The sequence below is a fragment of the Chanodichthys erythropterus genome, chromosome 1, assembly GCF_024489055.1.
Source record: "Chanodichthys erythropterus isolate Z2021 chromosome 1, ASM2448905v1, whole genome shotgun sequence".
Classification (NCBI taxonomy): domain Eukaryota; kingdom Metazoa; phylum Chordata; class Actinopteri; order Cypriniformes; family Xenocyprididae; genus Chanodichthys; species Chanodichthys erythropterus.
In genome coordinates, this window is record NC_090221.1 from 10,073,416 (window position 1) to 10,091,774 (window position 18,359).

The 18,359-nt window shown below is 35.7% G+C and overlaps 2 protein-coding genes across 4 annotated transcripts; one reads left to right on the top strand and one right to left on the bottom strand.

The window, feature by feature from the left end:
- Nucleotides 1-241: 241 nt before the first annotated feature.
- Nucleotides 242-7,326, bottom strand: si:ch73-335m24.2 (protein eva-1 homolog C). 3 transcript variants are annotated; one of them, XM_067375896.1, is made up of 8 exons: nt 7,099-7,326; nt 4,944-5,146; nt 4,718-4,841; nt 4,481-4,633; nt 4,212-4,355; nt 4,062-4,133; nt 2,433-2,513; nt 242-2,065 (listed from the first exon to the last, which is right to left on the bottom strand). In XM_067375896.1, exons 1-8 carry the CDS (start codon nt 7,190-7,192, stop codon nt 1,677-1,679), a joined length of 1,260 nt encoding a protein of 419 aa, XP_067231997.1. In that variant the 5' UTR covers nt 7,193-7,326; the 3' UTR covers nt 242-1,676. The 3 variants fall into 3 exon arrangements, with proteins under 3 accessions (XP_067231997.1, XP_067232079.1, XP_067232158.1); XM_067375978.1 differs by lacking the exon at nt 2,433-2,513; XM_067376057.1 differs by lacking the exon at nt 7,099-7,326 and having other exon boundaries at nt 4,718-4,864; nt 4,944-5,141.
- Nucleotides 7,327-10,732: 3,406 nt separating this feature from the next.
- Nucleotides 10,733-18,357, top strand: clic2 (chloride intracellular channel 2). Its single transcript, XM_067387554.1, has 6 exons — nt 10,733-10,948; nt 13,688-13,797; nt 15,256-15,381; nt 16,635-16,735; nt 17,307-17,476; nt 17,565-18,357. The coding sequence occupies exons 1-6, from the start codon at nt 10,895-10,897 to the stop codon at nt 17,721-17,723; spliced, it is 720 nt and encodes a 239-aa protein (XP_067243655.1). The 5' UTR covers nt 10,733-10,894; the 3' UTR covers nt 17,724-18,357.
- The last annotated feature ends 2 nt before the right edge of the window (nt 18,358-18,359 follow it).

The window sequence follows — 18,359 nt, forward strand, 5'->3', positions numbered from 1 at the left end:
CACAACCAGGTTTTAGATAACATAGATTCAAACCAAATTCCCCTGATTGGCTGTGTTTGATATGTACGCTAATATATTTTATTTTTAATGTGCACTTTCCTTGTGCCCTTAAACACTCTGTCTAAATACAAGAGATTAAACATGAAACCTGTTCAACCTATTATTAGTTGTTATGAAAGCCACATATTTTTTAATCTTTAGATCATTATGATATGAAAATATGAGTTTTGGATTTGGCAAGGCAAGTTTATTTTGTTTAGCCAATTTCAACAGCAAGGCAATTCAAAGTGCTTTACATAAAACAGCAACATAGGTCAATATAAAAAGACATATATATATATATATATATATATATATATATATATATATATATATATATATATATATATATATATATGTATATATATGAAGACATTTGAAAATGCTTTAAAAGAGCTAAATAGAAAATAAAAAGAGAGTAAAAGTTACAGTGCAGTGTAATAAATTAATACTTTTTCCAATTAATAAAAGGCAGTGGCAAACAGCAAGACAGTAAAGTCTTTAGCCTTGATTTAAAAGGCTAAAGACTTTACTTTATTGTTTTTTGTTTACTTTATTGTCCAATTGTTTTTTCGAAATCAATTGGACATCAGTGTACGGACGTCAAATTGACAAAAAAATTGACATCAATTTGATGGGTTTTTTCGACATCAATCGGACATCTGTGTGTAGACGACAAATTGACGTAAAAAAATTGACGTCAATTTATGTTTTTTTTTTGACATCCATTAGACATCAGTGTGTGGACGTCAATTTGATGGGGGGGGGGTTTCGACATCAATTGGACATCAGTGTGCGGAAGTCAAATTGACGTAAAAAATTTACATAAATTTGATTGGGTTTTTTTCTACATCCGTTGGACATCAGTGTGCGGAAGTCAAATTGACGTAAAAAAATTTACGTCAATTTGATGTTTTTTTCCCGACATCAATTGGACATCAGTGTGTAGACGCCAAATTGACGTCAAAAAAAGTATGTCAATTTATGGGTTTTTTTTTCAACATCAATTAGACATCAGTGTGGGGACCACAAATTGACGTAAAAAAATTGACATCAATTTGATGTTTTTTTTTTCAACATCAATTGGACATCAGTGTGCGGAAGTCAAATTGATGTAAAAAAATTGACGTCAATTTGATGGGGTTTTTTTCGACATCAATTAGACATCAGTGTGTGGACGTCAAATTGACATCAATTTGATGTTTTTTTTTCTCAACATCAATTAGACATCAGTGTGTGTAGACATAGTGTGCATCCAAACAAAAGAGAATGACTCTTTTATGTCAACAATGCTTTTCTCATGCATTTGTTTTTTCTTATTTGGCAGATGAATTTTCCAGCGGCTATTAGACATCTTTTAGACATAAAATTGCTTGCTTGACATCCAAAGAAATCAGATGACTGACTTCCATTCCCACTCATTTAATAAACCATATATAAATATGAAAATGTATACATAAATACAGTTTATTCATAAAACACAAGCAGGTGGGCTTGATAAGGATGTCATGGCTGTCATTCTTGTTACACATTTACAGACAATCTAATCTTGGATATCATTCATGTTAAATAGTATAATTAGTGTTTGTTTTGTTAAAACAAACAGTCAACAATCAGATATGCATAGAACATCGCGATCAGGCAGAGGAAGTTTTGATTTTGTGCATGGCATAAGGGCTGGAGTTGATATGTGGCCAGATGTCTCCATTGGGCACCTCAGGTTTGTCCTCATCCCTTCTCTCCTCCATCACCACTGTCATTATCATCTCTTGGTTGAGCGTGTCTGGCATGCGATAAGGGCGCATGAGGTGGCGAAAAGAAGAGCGCAAGGAGGCCTCATCCTCATCAAAATCATCTATTAGTCCTCCCTGTGACCTGTGGGAGGATTTTAGCTCATCTCCTAGCTCAGATGCCAAGTCTTTCAGGTCTCTAATCAGGGTGGATTTGAGACCGAACAAACACAGCAAGAAGAACAGACCAGCACATATACCAGAGACGAAGTATAAAGCCACCGTCTCCGGAAGACCTTGGGGAAATGGAAAAGAGGCCAAGATGAAGAAAACATTTAAAATTTAATAAACAATACATTCAACCATGAAGAGAAGAGATTAAATTAATTAGTAAAATACTACCATACTTAGTAAATGAGAAGGCCATTGCTGACTGCTGATGTTAGCAAAACCACAAAGAAAGATGAATTGTTTTTGCATTGATTTGTTTTTTTCGTATTATATTCATGTCACTGTTACATGTGTATAGTATATATAACAAAATTTATGTTTGCATTTAAAAAATGTAAAAAAAAAAAAAAAAATCACAAAAAAGAAAAGTGAATAATAGTAAGTAACAATGGCGTCAAATCATTTTGGGATCAGGCCACACATCTAACATACCCTGGATCTGGGAAAAGATTTCCAGAGAGTTGGTGAAAATGTTTTGTGGTCTGGACACACCGGGGCCAGTATACCACCCTCCTGTGAAGGGGGAAGAGGGGATTGGATCCCGCAGTCAGCAGGACCGTCAACAACCAATGACTGGCAGTTATGTTATATGGCTGAGTCATGTACAGTTGTGGTCAAAAATTTAACATATACCTTGAAAAAATCTGCAAAATATTAATAATTTTATCAAAATATGGGTAAAAAAAAATATTTTGCCCTGAATATACTCTTTCACATATTTTGATATAGCCCACAAGACAAGTTGAATTTCAGTGATGGATAAGTTACTCTAAAAAAGTAATTAATTACTAGCTACTAATTACATCTTCAACAGTGTAATTAGATTACTGTACCAATTACTCTTTCTAAAAAGTATTGCATTACTTATTAATTACTTGCTAAATCACATATAAACCTCGACCAGTTGAACAATACAATTAAGGATAGTCATGAAACTGCTCTTTTAATTCATTCAAAATAATAATATAAACTTGCATGAATTATTCTTGAACTGAGTATTTATAGGAAGATTATTTAAATAGTATTTAAAGTATTTAAACAGAGAAGGTTACATTAGATGATAAATTTGGATGTTAAATCCACTATTGTTTTGCATCTTGTTGCCTTCTTTGGCATAAGTGTTTTCAGTTTTCACCTTCTGCAATAGTTGTTTATGAGTCAGTCATCAAAAAGATGGATCTACAGTCACTAGAAAGGATGAAAAAGGGACTCATGAACAGCCATCACAAAACAAAAATACAGTCATGGATCATCCAGGTAACGACACACAGTATTAAGAATAAATCATAATTAAAAAAAAAAAAAACTTGCAATTTTTATGATCACTCATATTTTGTTAAAGGTGCTAAAGAGGATGTTTTGTTTTATACATTTTTGCAATATTACTTGAAACTGTCTTTACTAACTGATAAAAGACTATTTATTAGGTGCACTGAAAGTAATAATATTAATATACATAATCTGTGCATGAGGTAGGGCCTTAAAAACATCAGCCAATCTAATCGGCCCTCTGGCTTGTCAATCACTGCCATGACGTTCCTTGTGAGAGACGAGCACGGCTGCACGCTCCAGTAAGTTTCCACACTCCACAGGCGCTGCATGCAATGTTTTTGTCAGGAGACAGGAATAACAACTGCAGATTATGAGTTGAGTCCGACATAATGAATCCAAAAAACACAACACAGCGAATGCCGGTGGTAAACACTCGTGTTCCAATACTCGTGCAGGAGTTTTGGGAGGCGTTCCTTTGAAATGAGCTGTGAAGGAGGGGGGTTGTTCTTACGCATGCGCTCATTTCAAAAACTCAGTAACAGTCTTTGGATTCTCAGTCGACGAAAAAATCCTCTCTATCACCTTTAAAATTACAAACATTTTGCAGATTCTGCCAGCAGTTTTAACCATAATCTTTCCAGTCACATTTTCATATGCAGTAGGCTACTTACACATGGAATGAGTCGCAGTTATTATGTTAAAATCATCTTTTTAATACAAGCCAGCTTATTAAAATGAAATTTAGCTTAGCAATTAAGATAATTTACACCATAAACTCATTTTTCTTACCATGCGTATAGTCAGAGAGCAAGAAAGGATCTGTGTTTCCACGTCCAACATCTTCCAGTAGATACCGTGGCACTAAATGCACAACAACAAAGTCTTTTTACGACTGCTTCAACTGTAGTGAATAAGCTGATCGTCGTTTTTAAAACTCACCACAGGTGAAGGAAACTCGCAAGTGCTTTCTGGTACCAGGGAAACAGGGGTCTCCAAACCCCTGAGCATCAGCTAGCACAGAGCAGTTCGTCCTGCCATGACACTTCCTCGACACCCTCCTCAAGGCAGATGGAGACAAGCACTCTAAAAGGAAACAAACCTTTAAGCATAATCCCATTATATGAAATCGAACACATATTTTACGGCCTCTGCTGTTGTAACAAAACCTTCCCACTAGATGGGAGAAGAGTGTTATTTTGTTCTCAGACCTATGTCAGTTTTTGTTTTAGCCTCTTGAGGGCACTCAAGACTGTCGTGCTCCTGATGGCCAAACGTGGCTGAATAAATGGCCAGAACTGTGTCATTCTTACAGGCCAGCTTTAGCCGCTCATTCTCACACACCGTTCTCGAGCGGTGATGCTCTGTGGAGAAGAAAAACTTATTTATTTGTGCTGCACGCTTACAGTATCATTAGAATGAAGCACAATATACAGTAGGTGTCTCACCAGGCTTGCACTTGTACGAGACAATGATGTATTTGCTGGTTTCAGGGCAGGGATCTTGACCAAACACAGGACTCACCACAGAAATTTGACACTCCTGTCGATCCTGGCACTCAGACATCACTTTCTGACCATAAAAACACATTCTGACTGAAATTCATTAATCATTTATCATTGGAGATTTTTTGTTTCTAGAATTAAAGAATGAGTATATGCTGATTAATGATACCTGAATGGCTGTGGTGGATATACAGTCTGTGTTTTCCTCTGTTATGTTTGGGTTTGAGTGAGGGCATAGGTATGGACTCGGGATACGGCGTCCATAAAACGCTGAAAGGACAGACACGGATGTTCTCGAAGGGCACATGATGGACAGTGTCTCTCCATCACAGGCATGGGCTGTGTGGTTCTTCAGGATCCTGTGGAGGTAATCTAAGGGGGAAAATAGAATGATATATGAGAGCTTTCAAAGTGGGCTAAAACCATCAGTAGAGCATCACTGCTGCCAAGTATACAAACAAGACATGCATTTGTAAATGCATTTAGAAAACCTACTACACAATACCATTGTAGACCACAACTGTACACTTATTATACAAGCCTATTGTAGTGTAAATCTAGCAAAATGACAATGGACAAACCAACTCCCTCACTTATCTAATCTTTCAATTGCAAGGTGTGGTTGACATTATGATGTAGAAAGCTCTTCTCAGGTTTCTACCAAAAGTGCTGTTTTATTTTACAAATTATGACAAGTAAATCATAACAGAGATTTCCAACTGGTGGGTCAAAACCTAGGAAAATAAAATAATATAATATAATATACAGTCAAACCAAACATTATTCAGACACTAGATATAATTTTTTATATATTTTTACTAGTGGGTGCAGGACACTATAGTTCATTTATGTAAGTGAGGATAGCAAAATAAAGTAAACTGTGACATATTATACCCCTAAATTCTTCATACAGTGAAACTTGGGAAAATTTGGGACCAAAAATTATTCAGACACTTTGACCTGACCTTGTTTTTCTTAAGTGTTATCTGACACAATTAAGATTACTTTTTTCTGACTCTGAGATCTTGTCATATTTTATTACCATTTTTTTTTTTAAACTAGTGAATAAACTAATAATGAATGAAATGTCTGAATAAATTTTGGGTTGACTGTAAATGTTAATCACTTGTCCATTGGGTGAGCCTATGCAGTTATTGTTAAAAGTTTATTAATAATAAATGTTAATGATTTAGGAGGTGAAATGGTAAATAAAATCTTTGAATTGTTAATGCATTTCTGTGTTTTAAGAACATGTTTGTTATAAAATAAAAATAAAACTCTTTTGGTGATCCTAAAAAAGATCTAGACAATCATAAATAAGCTTTATCAAAAGTTAATAAAAAGTCAATTGTTTAAATGTCAAGTTAAGCTGCTATTGATTTACTGCACAAGGATTCCTTTGAAAATTGTCTTAGGATTTTTTTTTTTTATCTTTCAATTACTCAACTCTCTTTATCAAAAAAATTGCTTTAAAAGGAGGGAGAGAGGCAGAGGTCAGGGACTGGATTTCAAAGAGGCCTTCCTGTTCACTGTACTGCAGATTTGAGATTTAAATCTTATGAAGTGGAGAACAGTTAGTACATTTCCCTCTCTAGATGCGTTTTTCTCTTTCTTATCCTCCACTTTTCACAGCTCAGTTATGTTTTTAACTTGTGCTATGTTCCTTCATTGGACCATATCCATGAGTATGTCTAGCCTGTACCTCTCTCCATCTCTCTTGGCTTAGGCCATTCTGCATCTGTAGAGCCCTCTGTTCTGCAGTGCCAGGCACAGACACACTCACAAATAAACACAATGAGCTATTCTTGGCTTATTATCACTCTTGAAGCCATTATGTTTTGTAGGGGGGAGATACCAAAACAATTAGAAACAATTGAATCAAGAAGCCAACTTGTGTCACTTAAAGGCATGTAGTTTAAAAAAAATTAAATGCGTGAATACCGTTTTCTGACTTTTTACAGAACTAAACACTGCTGTTGGCCATATATTTGTGGATTCTAGTGTATTTTCTAGTGTACGTTGCCCACAGTATAACATATTAACTTTTTCAACCTAGCTTCAACACAAAATGTTTGTCTTTGATTCAGAATGGGTTAGATAACTGCCTTGCCTTCCTATATGGATTGTGCTCAAACAATGGAGGAGGATGGGATCGTTCTGTGACCTTAACACCCGTCTCTCTTAAGCTGATGCTCTACAGATTGTTGACACGGACTGTGTAAAAGACAAAATACAGAATGTTCTCTTTCCTTTTGGACATATGCTTCAAGACAGCATGCCGAATTTCCTCTCTCACAGCCACAAAATCAGAGAAAAACACTTACCAGAGAAATCTGGAGCAGATGAGGTTTGCCTTGTGTTGACAGCTAGGGCGAAGGAGAGGAAACACCAGGACCAACAAGAGCTCCATAGAGACATAGTGCACAACGCACATTACGAAGCACTGTGATTTTTAACTAGGAGAAGTTGTTTGGCTGTTTACTGCCCTCTGACTTCTGACCAGGAGAAAAGGGTCAATGGGGGCATTGTGCTGAGCTGGGAACAAACGCTCTTTCAACAGCACTGACACTGACACACATTTGTGTCATTGCACTATTTAAATAGTTTTCATGTTTGTTTTCCATTTATTTATCAAAAGGGCTTTTTGAGGTGACAAGGTTCACACGTCTGTTTAATAAGTAGCCATCCTGATGATAATAAATGTAGTTTCCAGGCAAATATACAGCAAAAATCACTTTCTTAATCAGAATTTTAGTCTTGTTTAGTCTTGTTGATTAAAATAAGTTAAATTAAACTGATAGTTTTCATATATATTGTTCATATCTATCTTACAAAAGTTTTGTATTTTGAATAAATGCTGTTCTTTTGAACAAGAATCCTGAAAACAACATTGATTTCTGAGAGATCATGTGACACTGAAGAATGAAGTAATGGCTGTACAATTTTTGTTTTCTTGAGTTGATCATGTTTTAAGAAAGTTTAGATATTTTTACTGGGAAAAAAAAACTCAAAACAAGAAGAAAAAAAATATTTTCTGAGCTTGATGTCTTTTTTTCTTTTTTGCTTGTGTTGATGTATAATCACAGAAGTGGACCCTCATGATCAATAATTGAGGTCCTGTTTAGGCAGATAAAGCAAGGATTTTCCAAGCTGTGTGTTCCCAGCTGTTGGATGTCCTGTAGATAGCCTATCATCTCAGGATAAGTGCTTCCTCTCTCAGCCTTAGGGAAAGAGAGGTCAGTGGTTAGTGAGTGCATTACATTTCTCTCTATTCCAAAAATACTTTACACTGTAAAAAAATTCCATTTAATTTACGGTAATAAAACTGTCAGCTGCGGTTGCCAGAAATGTACCGTAAAAAATACAGTGGCAAGATTTTAGGTTTTACAGATTTAACTTAAATTTACAGTAAATCCTATATTGTATTTCATTAACTGATATAATGTTAATTTACCAAATTGAAGTACTGTTTTGTACCTTTGCAATACACTGGCAACCACCAAAAACAGGTGGTGGTGAGAAAGTCACATGATGAATCAAAGCTCATCACAGGCAGCTTTTCGACAAGCTGAGAAGGTAAAACTAATATATAGAAGGTGTCATTCACACGAACACTAAACATGGTAACACATTAAAAAGGCATTAAACATTTATTTAACAACATTAGATGTAACATAAAACCCTAATGTGTATAACTGATTAGGAAAAAAAACAAAGTATTAAGAAACAGTTATTTTGACAAAAATACATCAGAAGTGAAGGTGTCACTTCTGGGAATGTCAGTTTATTTCTGTATAGACTTTACTGTTAAAATCACATTTTTTACAGTGAGAGAAGAAACTCTTATAGCAACTAAATGCCTAGCTGGTAAAAAGTGCATGTGCTGACTATTGAGCAGAGGCCAGAAAACATGCAGGATGCACTATAGTGCATTTAGCATTCTCAGCACTTTGTCCATATAGTATCACCCTCCCCAAGTTAAAGAACATTCCACCCCCACATATGAGATTGGTCTAGTGCCTGAAAGCAATGTTTGGAAAATTAAATTGGAGCAGTGTTGATGTATGGAGACAAATGCTGTACAATAATGTGCTGACCTTTGGCATGTTTGCTTAGTGATTGCAGCAGTGTAGTCAGATTAGAGGCTTACACTGTTGCATCGTTACAGCTCATCATCTCCATGGTGATTTCTTGTTTGGTGGTATATTCTGTTCTGCGGTGTAGTGTGTTAACTGGAAAGAGAAGCAGAGCTCAGATCTGTTACTCATAGTATCCTGTTGGCTCCAGGAGAAGGGAGTACACTGGGTAAAATGGCATGGCGGATGGCTCATTTCCTGTGCTAGCCGAAGTGGAACTCGCATAATTTCCAGGATTTGTTAGTTTCCATGTCAGGCTCTTGCTTTGTATGTACACAGTATAATCAGCAGCCTTTTCTTTCTTTTATGGAACACCAAAGCAGATATTTACTGAAGTAAATTAAATATCTGAGCTGCTCTCCTCCAAACAATCACCACTGACAAGCTCCACCATTAAAATAGTCCTTATTTGTACACTATTGTTTATAATATATATTACTAAAATGTAGCTTGACAGACGTGGTCATTCACTTTCACAGCTTGGACATTCTGCTGAGAAAGTAAGTTATACGGGTTTCAGACAAACATGAGGGTGAGTAAATGATGAAGGAATTTTTATTTTTGGGTGAACTATCCCTTTAAAACTGTCTCCAAACATTGTAAAAAGTCTTTGTGAGGAAAGAACAAAGCGACTCCTTGCTTTTTTTTCATATAGAAGTGATGTGTCTGCTTTTTCCGGTAATAGCGTGAATTCCCCTGAATGATGCAATAAACACCCTCAATACAACATCTGTGTGCTGGATGGGGAAATGAAACTCTAAAGGGGTTGAAAACAATTATGTAACCTTTTTTTTTCAAGAATGACATTCCTCTACTACAGTTTCTGTTTTATAACACTGGCGTTGTACAACATGACTTTTTAGTCTAAGTTGGTGTAAGAGATTAATTTTATGGAGTAAGTTGTTCTAAGAGTCTTTCCAGGTTACTATAAGAGGAAGCCATGAGATGACGGAATTGTTTCCTCTTACTCGACATGTCTGCATATGGAATGAGGGGAACTACCTATTTGTTTAAGGAGAACCTATCCCTTGAGAATGATCACATACCCACACCCTCATTTGTCCACTCACACACACTACTGTGTATCTTAGCAATAGACTTCGATACACTATAAATACTATAGACTAACCCTAACGCACACCCTACCCCTACTCGTACCAGAAAACTGCAAGTTAGATTAAAAAAAAAAAGATTTATGAATCATTATTCCAATTGAGGACGTCCCCAAATGTCCCAAAAGGGATTTAGCTCACTTTTAGGGTTGAAAAACACAAAAACCACTAGGGATTTGCTTTCTGCTCTGCCTCAACTGCTATCAAAAGTGATTGTTGTTTTTGGAAGGTTTTAACAGGGGTTACTGGAAGTTAGAAAAATTCCAGAGAAGAGATATGAAAGCACATAATGAGTCAGAAATCCAAATGGCCACTAGAAAGAAGATCGAAACAGAGAAGAGAAAGTACCTTTACTCTGTTGTCTGACATGTGCAAGCAATCAAATATTTTCTTTAAAGTTAGTGGATTAGTTCATGTATAGTGAACAGGCTCTCTATTACGCGGCTGAAAGGGGCACATTGTGATTGAACATATGGGAGAGGGGAATGTTTGTAAGAGGTATAGTGTTAATAGTCTGCATGAATGGAATGTGGCCCCTGCTTTACGTCTGAGATAACACTGTGACGTTTCTCCTGAGTTTAAGTGCGTGCTGGATAAAATGAAGAGCTATTTTTGAGCTCTCTTTCACAGCCTGGCAGCACAGTTATATAGTTAGGGTCACGCCCATCCTCTCTTGCCTCCCTCCCTCCTGACTTTTAAAGTGTGTTGCCGGAGGGAGAAAGCAGACAGCGAGAGTCTGACTAACTTTCATCTCTGAGCACTTGCACACATTACAGCTGTTTACAAATCTTTTGGGGATCTTCTACTTTCTGGTTCATTTGTGGAATATTTTACACGGAGGTTTGGACTTTTCTTTTTCCTGCTGGAAAAAAATGGCACTCAGACAAGACTCGGATAAAGAACCACGAATCGAGCTCTTCATAAAGGTCAGTTTACAAGTTTACAAGTTTGAGTTGGTCAGGTTTTTAAATTCCAATGAAGTAGGTACATTTTCAGGATTGTGGGATGAAATAATATTAAATATAAAAATATTATTTATTTATGATAATAATAATTATAAGAACAACAGTAAGTTAAAATAAACTACTAAACCACTAATCTGAATATTGATCAAGTCCAACATTATGTAAACATTACTGTTGGAATAGTGATGTTAAACTCAATTATTTTAACTTTTGATCTAATGGTTGTAGTTAATATTATAGTTTATGTACCATTTGCCTCTTATTTTCAACATATTATGCCAATTTTTTCTTTTTCTGATAGACAGGAAAGGAGACTATATTCTACTTCACATTCTTATAGACTGAAAAAATAATAAAAGCAAAAAAAAAGTTGTTTTGTTGAATACTACTCTACATAGACACCAAGATCTTCCAGTGCTCTGTCATTGCTTTTCATCAGGGAAGGTCTCCATTTGGGCACCATGAATCAGAGGTTGAATACAGTTTAATACAGTGTACTGTAGACTGGATAGTATGGTTGATATGCAACTGTTCCCCTTTACGCTTCTCTTTATCAGAACAGACACACACTGGAATCATCTTATCACCACACATGCACACACACTGAAAGACTCACAGCTCCTGGATCCCTGTCGTCACACCCATAAACACGCTTATGTTATAGATCCCATAACTGTCAGCTGAGCTACATTTCATGAAGTAAATGAGGAGGATATGGATGTTGCGGTGACCTTTAGATCCAAAGATCATCAAAGCTTTGTGGATGGTCACCATTTATTACAGAAGATATTTATAGTGCAACTGTTTGTGCTCTTATTTAAAAAGATTTGCGTTATGGGCGGTAGAGGCATTGTTTAGATTTGTTATCTCCCTCTTCTAGACAATTCCTGCTTTTCCTCTCCTTGGATCAAGCTCTTGAATCGTCCCTCCCACAACCATACAAAACATGGACTATTTATGTCCTATTCTTTTTGAAGGGAGGGACACATTTATTAAAAAATAAAAGCTATCCATCAATATTAATAATAATAATAATAATAATTGAGAGACCCCAAACATGTTTAAATATCTTATGTTTATTCAGGTTTTTGCAGAAACATTCTGAAACATCATGTAAACACAAACATTGTCTCTTTATTCTATACTGTCATGGTCCAAAAATAGAGACCAGTATACTGTTGTTAATAAGTTGACAATTTTGTTAATTAGAAGAAATTTTCAGTAATTTTCAGTATTTCAAATGACATGTTGTGATTTAGGGTTAAAGGAAATGTCTGTTACTTAACGGATCCTGGCAGAAAATTATCAGTACCATTTCTGCTTTTCTACTGGAAGAAAAGCAGAATTAAGAGAAAACGGTTTAATAAACCTGCATTTCTGTCAAATTTGAAGTTGCAGTGAAGATATTTCATCATATTAGAACGGTTTCTTCTTTTACTATATATTTTTTTATCAAATAGATGCAATCTTGGTGAGCATAAGAGACTTTTTACAAAAACATCTTAGCAACCCCAAACTTTTGAATGGCAGTGCACACTATATGACAGAGTAATAACAGTGCATATAAACACAAGTGCCATTTGTGTCCTAAGCAGCTTTCTAGCAATAACCAGATATGCATGTATACAGTGATTCAAATATCAGGTTCCTGAAACTTCACTCTTTATTTTTCTCTAACAGATGGTTTAAACCTTAAAGTAATTTCTGCCACTACCGGGTTTTGATTAAAAGACGAGTTCACCCAAAAATTAAAATTCAGTCATCATTTACTCATCCTCATATTGTTCCAGACTTTTTTTCTTCTGCAGAACACAAAATAAGATATATTGGAGAACGCTGGGGTCCAAACAACAATGAGCCCCATTGACTATCAGTTTATAGTCAAAAAATACTGATACAGTCTTTAAATATCTTCTTTCATGTTCCACAGAAGATTTGAGCAAATAATAACAGATTACATTTTTGGGTGAACTATCCCTTTAAGTCAGAAAAACATTTGAAAAGAGAAAATAAAGGTTGATTTCAAATGTATTATTAATATTTTTTAAATACAGTGTCTCTGGGACACCAAACAAAGAACATATAGAGCAGTTTTAACAGAACATGGGGGTTAAAGGGTTAGTTCACCCAAAAGTGAAAATTATTTTATTAATAACTCACCCTCATGTCGTTCCAAAGAAATCTGATGAAATCTGAGAGCTTTCTGTCCCTTGCTTTATATGATGAACAGATTGAATTTAAGCTTTTAATATTCACATATAAACATTTATCAGCTCACTCATCAGTTGCGGTAAACAGAAGCTCAAACATGTTTGCTCGATGAGTACGAGAACCAACAAGGTTCATTCTCATGTGTTACGCAGCATGTTGGAGCTTCTGGAAGAGGTTTGTTTTTAACCTGTGAAGCAGGGAAGCAGGCTCTTTATGAACTTTTTAAAGTATCAAAGTGGTACATGTACATCCGTAGCTGTCTATGGAGGGACAGAAAGCTCTCAGATTTCATCAAAAAGATTTTTGTTTTCAAAAGATAAACTAAAGTCTTGTGGGTTTGGAACGACATGAGCGTGAGTAATTAATGACAGGATTTTCATTTTTGGGTGAACTAACCCTTTAAGGAAATCTATCTATAATCTATAATAACCTAGTGTCTGGTCTGTGAAACTTTGACACTGACCATGAATTTCTCTTTTTTGTCTCAAGGCGGGTCATGACGGAGAGAATGTGGGGAACTGTCCTTTCTGCCAGAGACTCTTCATGGTCCTTTGGCTGAAAGGAGTCAAGTTCACAGTAACCACCGTTGACATGAGGAAGTAAGCATCACTTTAAGCTTTCATTTCACTGAAACTGAAATGTACAGCCCTCATGATGAAAAGGCTATCAAATAGAATGGAATTCAGTAGAAAACAGGGCTTGTCACATTTTAATTAGTTAACCCTGGGTTATTCTAAACCCCAAATCCTGGGTTATCTTGCGTCACATTGCACACAGCTCATAATTTATTGAGGGTTAACAATTAATCCTGGATATTCGTAAGATGACATTTCACACTGTACATTGCTAAACGCTGGGTTAACATTCTTATTTGCATATTTGCGGTATCGGTGTCATTGATTGGATGAACACAGCATGCGACCTGTTTACATTAAGGCTCTAACATTGCACAGCCTTGTATTGAAAACTACAAAAAAACAGGACATTCTCTGGTCAAAAACGGAAAAAAAATGTTAATAATATAATAATACATGCAATAGGCTATATAATCATATATAAAATCACAATATCAACTTTAACAACACATTGTTTAATTATAAAAAAAAACAAAAACAGCGACATTTCCATATTTGAGCCGGGCGTATTTGCCAATGTCACAATATGAGGTAAATCTGGCCCTACACTCTAAAAAATGCTGGGTTAAAAACAACCCAAGTTGGGTTTAAAATGGACAAACCCAGCGATTAGGTTGTTTTGACCCAGCTGTTGGGTTGAATCTTTAACCCAACCTGCTAGGTAGATTTATTTAACTCAACTAATGTTTAAAAATTACTTTATTGATCACTTAAAATGAACCCAAAATAGGTTGGAAATTAACATTTATTAATATGTTTAATTAATAATAATTAAATAATAAACATGTATTAAATTGCTTTTTAATGAATGTTCACCTTTTGATATAATTGTTGCCTCTAGTAATTATGTGTCTGATTTTTAATTTCCAACATATTTTGGGCTCATTTTAAGCCAGCCATATAGTCATTTTTAAACAATAGTTGAGTTAAATAAAACTACCCAGCAGGTTGAGTCAAACATTTAACCCAACCACTGGGTTAAAACAACCCAATCACTGGGTTTGTCCATATTTAACCCAACTTGGGTTGTTTTTAACCCAGCATTTTTTAGATAAGGCTATCAAATGGAATGGAATTCAGTAGACAGAGTGAAATCTGAGGAATTCTGGACCAACAAAGACTGTATTTGATAACACCGGGGGCGTTCAAAGTACAGCAGGTGTACTACAAACAGGATGAAGGGAGTGTGAACTTTCCCATTGCCCTGTTCCCATCTAATTCTTCTAAATCTATTTAGCAGCTGGACACTCCCATATCCGTGTGCTTTGAGTGCTAAATGAGTTTAATACTGTTTTAAAGCAGCATTAATCACTTTAGGTCTCATTCAAAGACTCAGTACAGAATAAATGACTTCATGTTGACCATGTCCGCACCCTGTGGTTTACACTCCCTCTGCTCTGCTCCACCCTGTGTTGTTTATAGGAAGCCAGAAGAGCTAAAGGATTTAGCTCCAGGTACCAACCCTCCTTTCCTCCTGTACAATGGCACGCTGAAGACCGACTTCATTAAGATCGAAGAGTTCCTGGAGACCACACTCGCCCCTCCTCGGTATTGTGCATGTCTATGAGCTCATGCTATATCAAACATATTGGCTTCACATTGACAAAAAACTTTCACAATGAGGCATTCTAATGTTATTTATTCTGTCATAAGTCACATGGCTGCACTCATTTAAAGAGATAGTTCATCCAAAAGAAGCTAGTTATTATAGTTAATAAAGTTTTAAATATGGATATTTTTCTTACAAAAACCCATCGCTTCACTTCACTTCACTTCAGAAGGCCTTTATTAACCCCCTGGAGCCGTATGGATTATTTTTATGATGGATGGATGGATACATTTTTTTGGGCTTCAAAATCGGAATATATATATATATATATATATATATATATATATATATATATATATATATATACAACAGTGCTGTCTGGTTCTCGAATCTGATTGGCTGATAGCCGTGCGCTATTTCAGTGATAACAGCACTCCTACCTTTTCACCGTTTGTATCACTCCGCTTGAAGTGACCGTCATGGCGGACGAGCAAATCCACCGTAATTTTTACAAATACTACTTCTTGTACCACGAACTGTAGTTTTGATAGTTTTTTAGACGAGAATGTAGTTGTTTAGACCTGAAATATGTGATTCATATTTAATAATAGCGCCTATTTTACAATTTGTTTTGACGTTTTCGGAGATGCGAGATCCAGGGCATCAGCGGCCGTTCTGTGCTTGTGTACGCACCGAGAACTGCTTCATCTCGGCCAGTGCTTCGGGGATTTACCGCTGGCACTTTTAGTGGTTAAACATAAGACATAATTAAATTTGAGTACATAAAATATTGCTCATATATATATAAATATCCTGGCTCTTCCAAGCTTTATAACGGTAGTGCATGAGGGGCGAGATTATATATTGTGTTGGTGTTGGTCTGAAAGAAGATCATATACACCTAGGATTTACTATGCAATAATTTTCATATTTGGGTGATCTATCCCTTTAAGTAATATCTGACACACTGATATTGCTGTGTGAATCATCAATATCAAAGACTATCCTTTATTTTTTATCAAATAAATGCAGCCTTGGTAAGCTTGTTAAGACTGACCCCAAACAGCAGTGTATATGACAAAATATTGGTGACATTTTTAAAAAGGAAAGACATACGGAATGTTTAACATGCATTATGTACCATGGTTAAGCATACGTGTTTTTTGAGCGTCAGCATTATTATGTGAATGTTGTATGTCTATATTTTAGGTGTGTGATGCATTAAATATTTCCCTCTGTTTTATCCCATCAGCTATCCTCATCTCAGCCCCCGCTACAAGGAGTCTTTTGATGTTGGTGCTGACATTTTTGCCAAGTTTTCTGCATTTATCAAGAACAGCCCAAGCAATGCTTGTGAGTTACAAGACCTATATATTAAATTTAATATATTATCATGGAAGCAGCATGAGTGTGTGATACTGCTTTTATGCAACAGTTTGATTCATCAAGAAATTAATATTGAGGAACTTACATTTTAGACACAATATTGCGAAAATACTGCCAAAAAGCAGAACCGTTGCAATGACTCATTCATAATAAGTCGCTTGTGTCGTTTCTAAATGAATCATCTTTTTTGGAACAAATCGGTTGAATGAACGGTCAATCATAAAGACCGTCATTTGTCGCCACCTACTGGTGTAACGATGTAACCTGCAGAAAGAGTCCATAAAAAATACACACCACAGATTGGAACTATGCATTATCTACAAGCGGAGTGATACAAGCAATTTTATTACGATTTTCACAGTCATGATCAGTAACCATTTACTTAACAATGCATTTCTAACACTTACATAATAATCACAGAATATGACAATTTTCTGATTTATATCTGAATACTCATATAGAAACTGTGGCATCAGTATTGTAATGTATTATATCACCATATGAGCTCTTAAATATGTTCTATTATTTGATTCCTCAGTCCATGAAAAAGCCTTATTGAGGGAGTTCAAGCGTCTGGATGACTATCTGAACACTCCACTTCAGGATGAGCTAGATCAAAACATCAGCATATCCAACAGAAAGTTCCTTGATGGCAACCGCTTGACACTGGCAGACTGCAACTTGCTACCAAAGCTACACGTCATCAAGGTCAACAGACACACACATACATAGGCCTATAAAGCTATTTAATTTTAAACATAATTATGATGTGTTCATTCTCTTCTTGGTTTTGTAGGTTGCTGCCAGGAAGTACTGTAGTTTTGACATTCCTGCTCAGTTCACTGGGGTGTGGCGTTACCTGCAGAATGCATATGAGAGAGAAGAGTTCAGCCAGACCTGTCCAGCTGACATCGAAATTGAGAAAACCTATCTGAGTGTGGTCAAGAGGAACTGAACTTCAGATTAATGAGGAAATAAATGTTTAAATAGTGTAAATAGTTTAACATTGCAGTTTCTAGTTGAAGTTCACAGTTTTAAACTGCAGCAAACACAAAAGGCGCACACAGTTTGCTTATGCACTTTCTTTGTGCCTGTGATCTCAGAGCCCTTAGATTACTAGAATACTTTTGAGTGACTGCTACTGTCAAAGAGGCTTTATTCTGGTAGTTTTAGATGTTATAGGATCTTTTGCAAACAATCTTGAGCACAATTACCTATTGTACTCAAGATCATTCGCAAAATATCCTATAACATCTAAAACTTCCAGAATAAAGCTTCTTGTGCTTCTAACGGCATGTATTGTTTTTGTGCATAATGTATATATGTATTTTAATATGTATACATTCATTAGGGTATATTCGGTTATATGTAATGTATATCTTTTAATCATCTGTAAGAATGAGTTAAAAACACATATCATGTGCAGTACATAAGTCAATGAGTCATACGTCAGTAATGGTTGTTTAGTATTAAGGGTTATTGTGACGAATGAACTGCACAAACACCATTGTTAGACATCATGATTGTTTAAAAACAATTAAACTGCTTTCTTTCATATGTTACATAAAATAAAATTAATATCATACATATC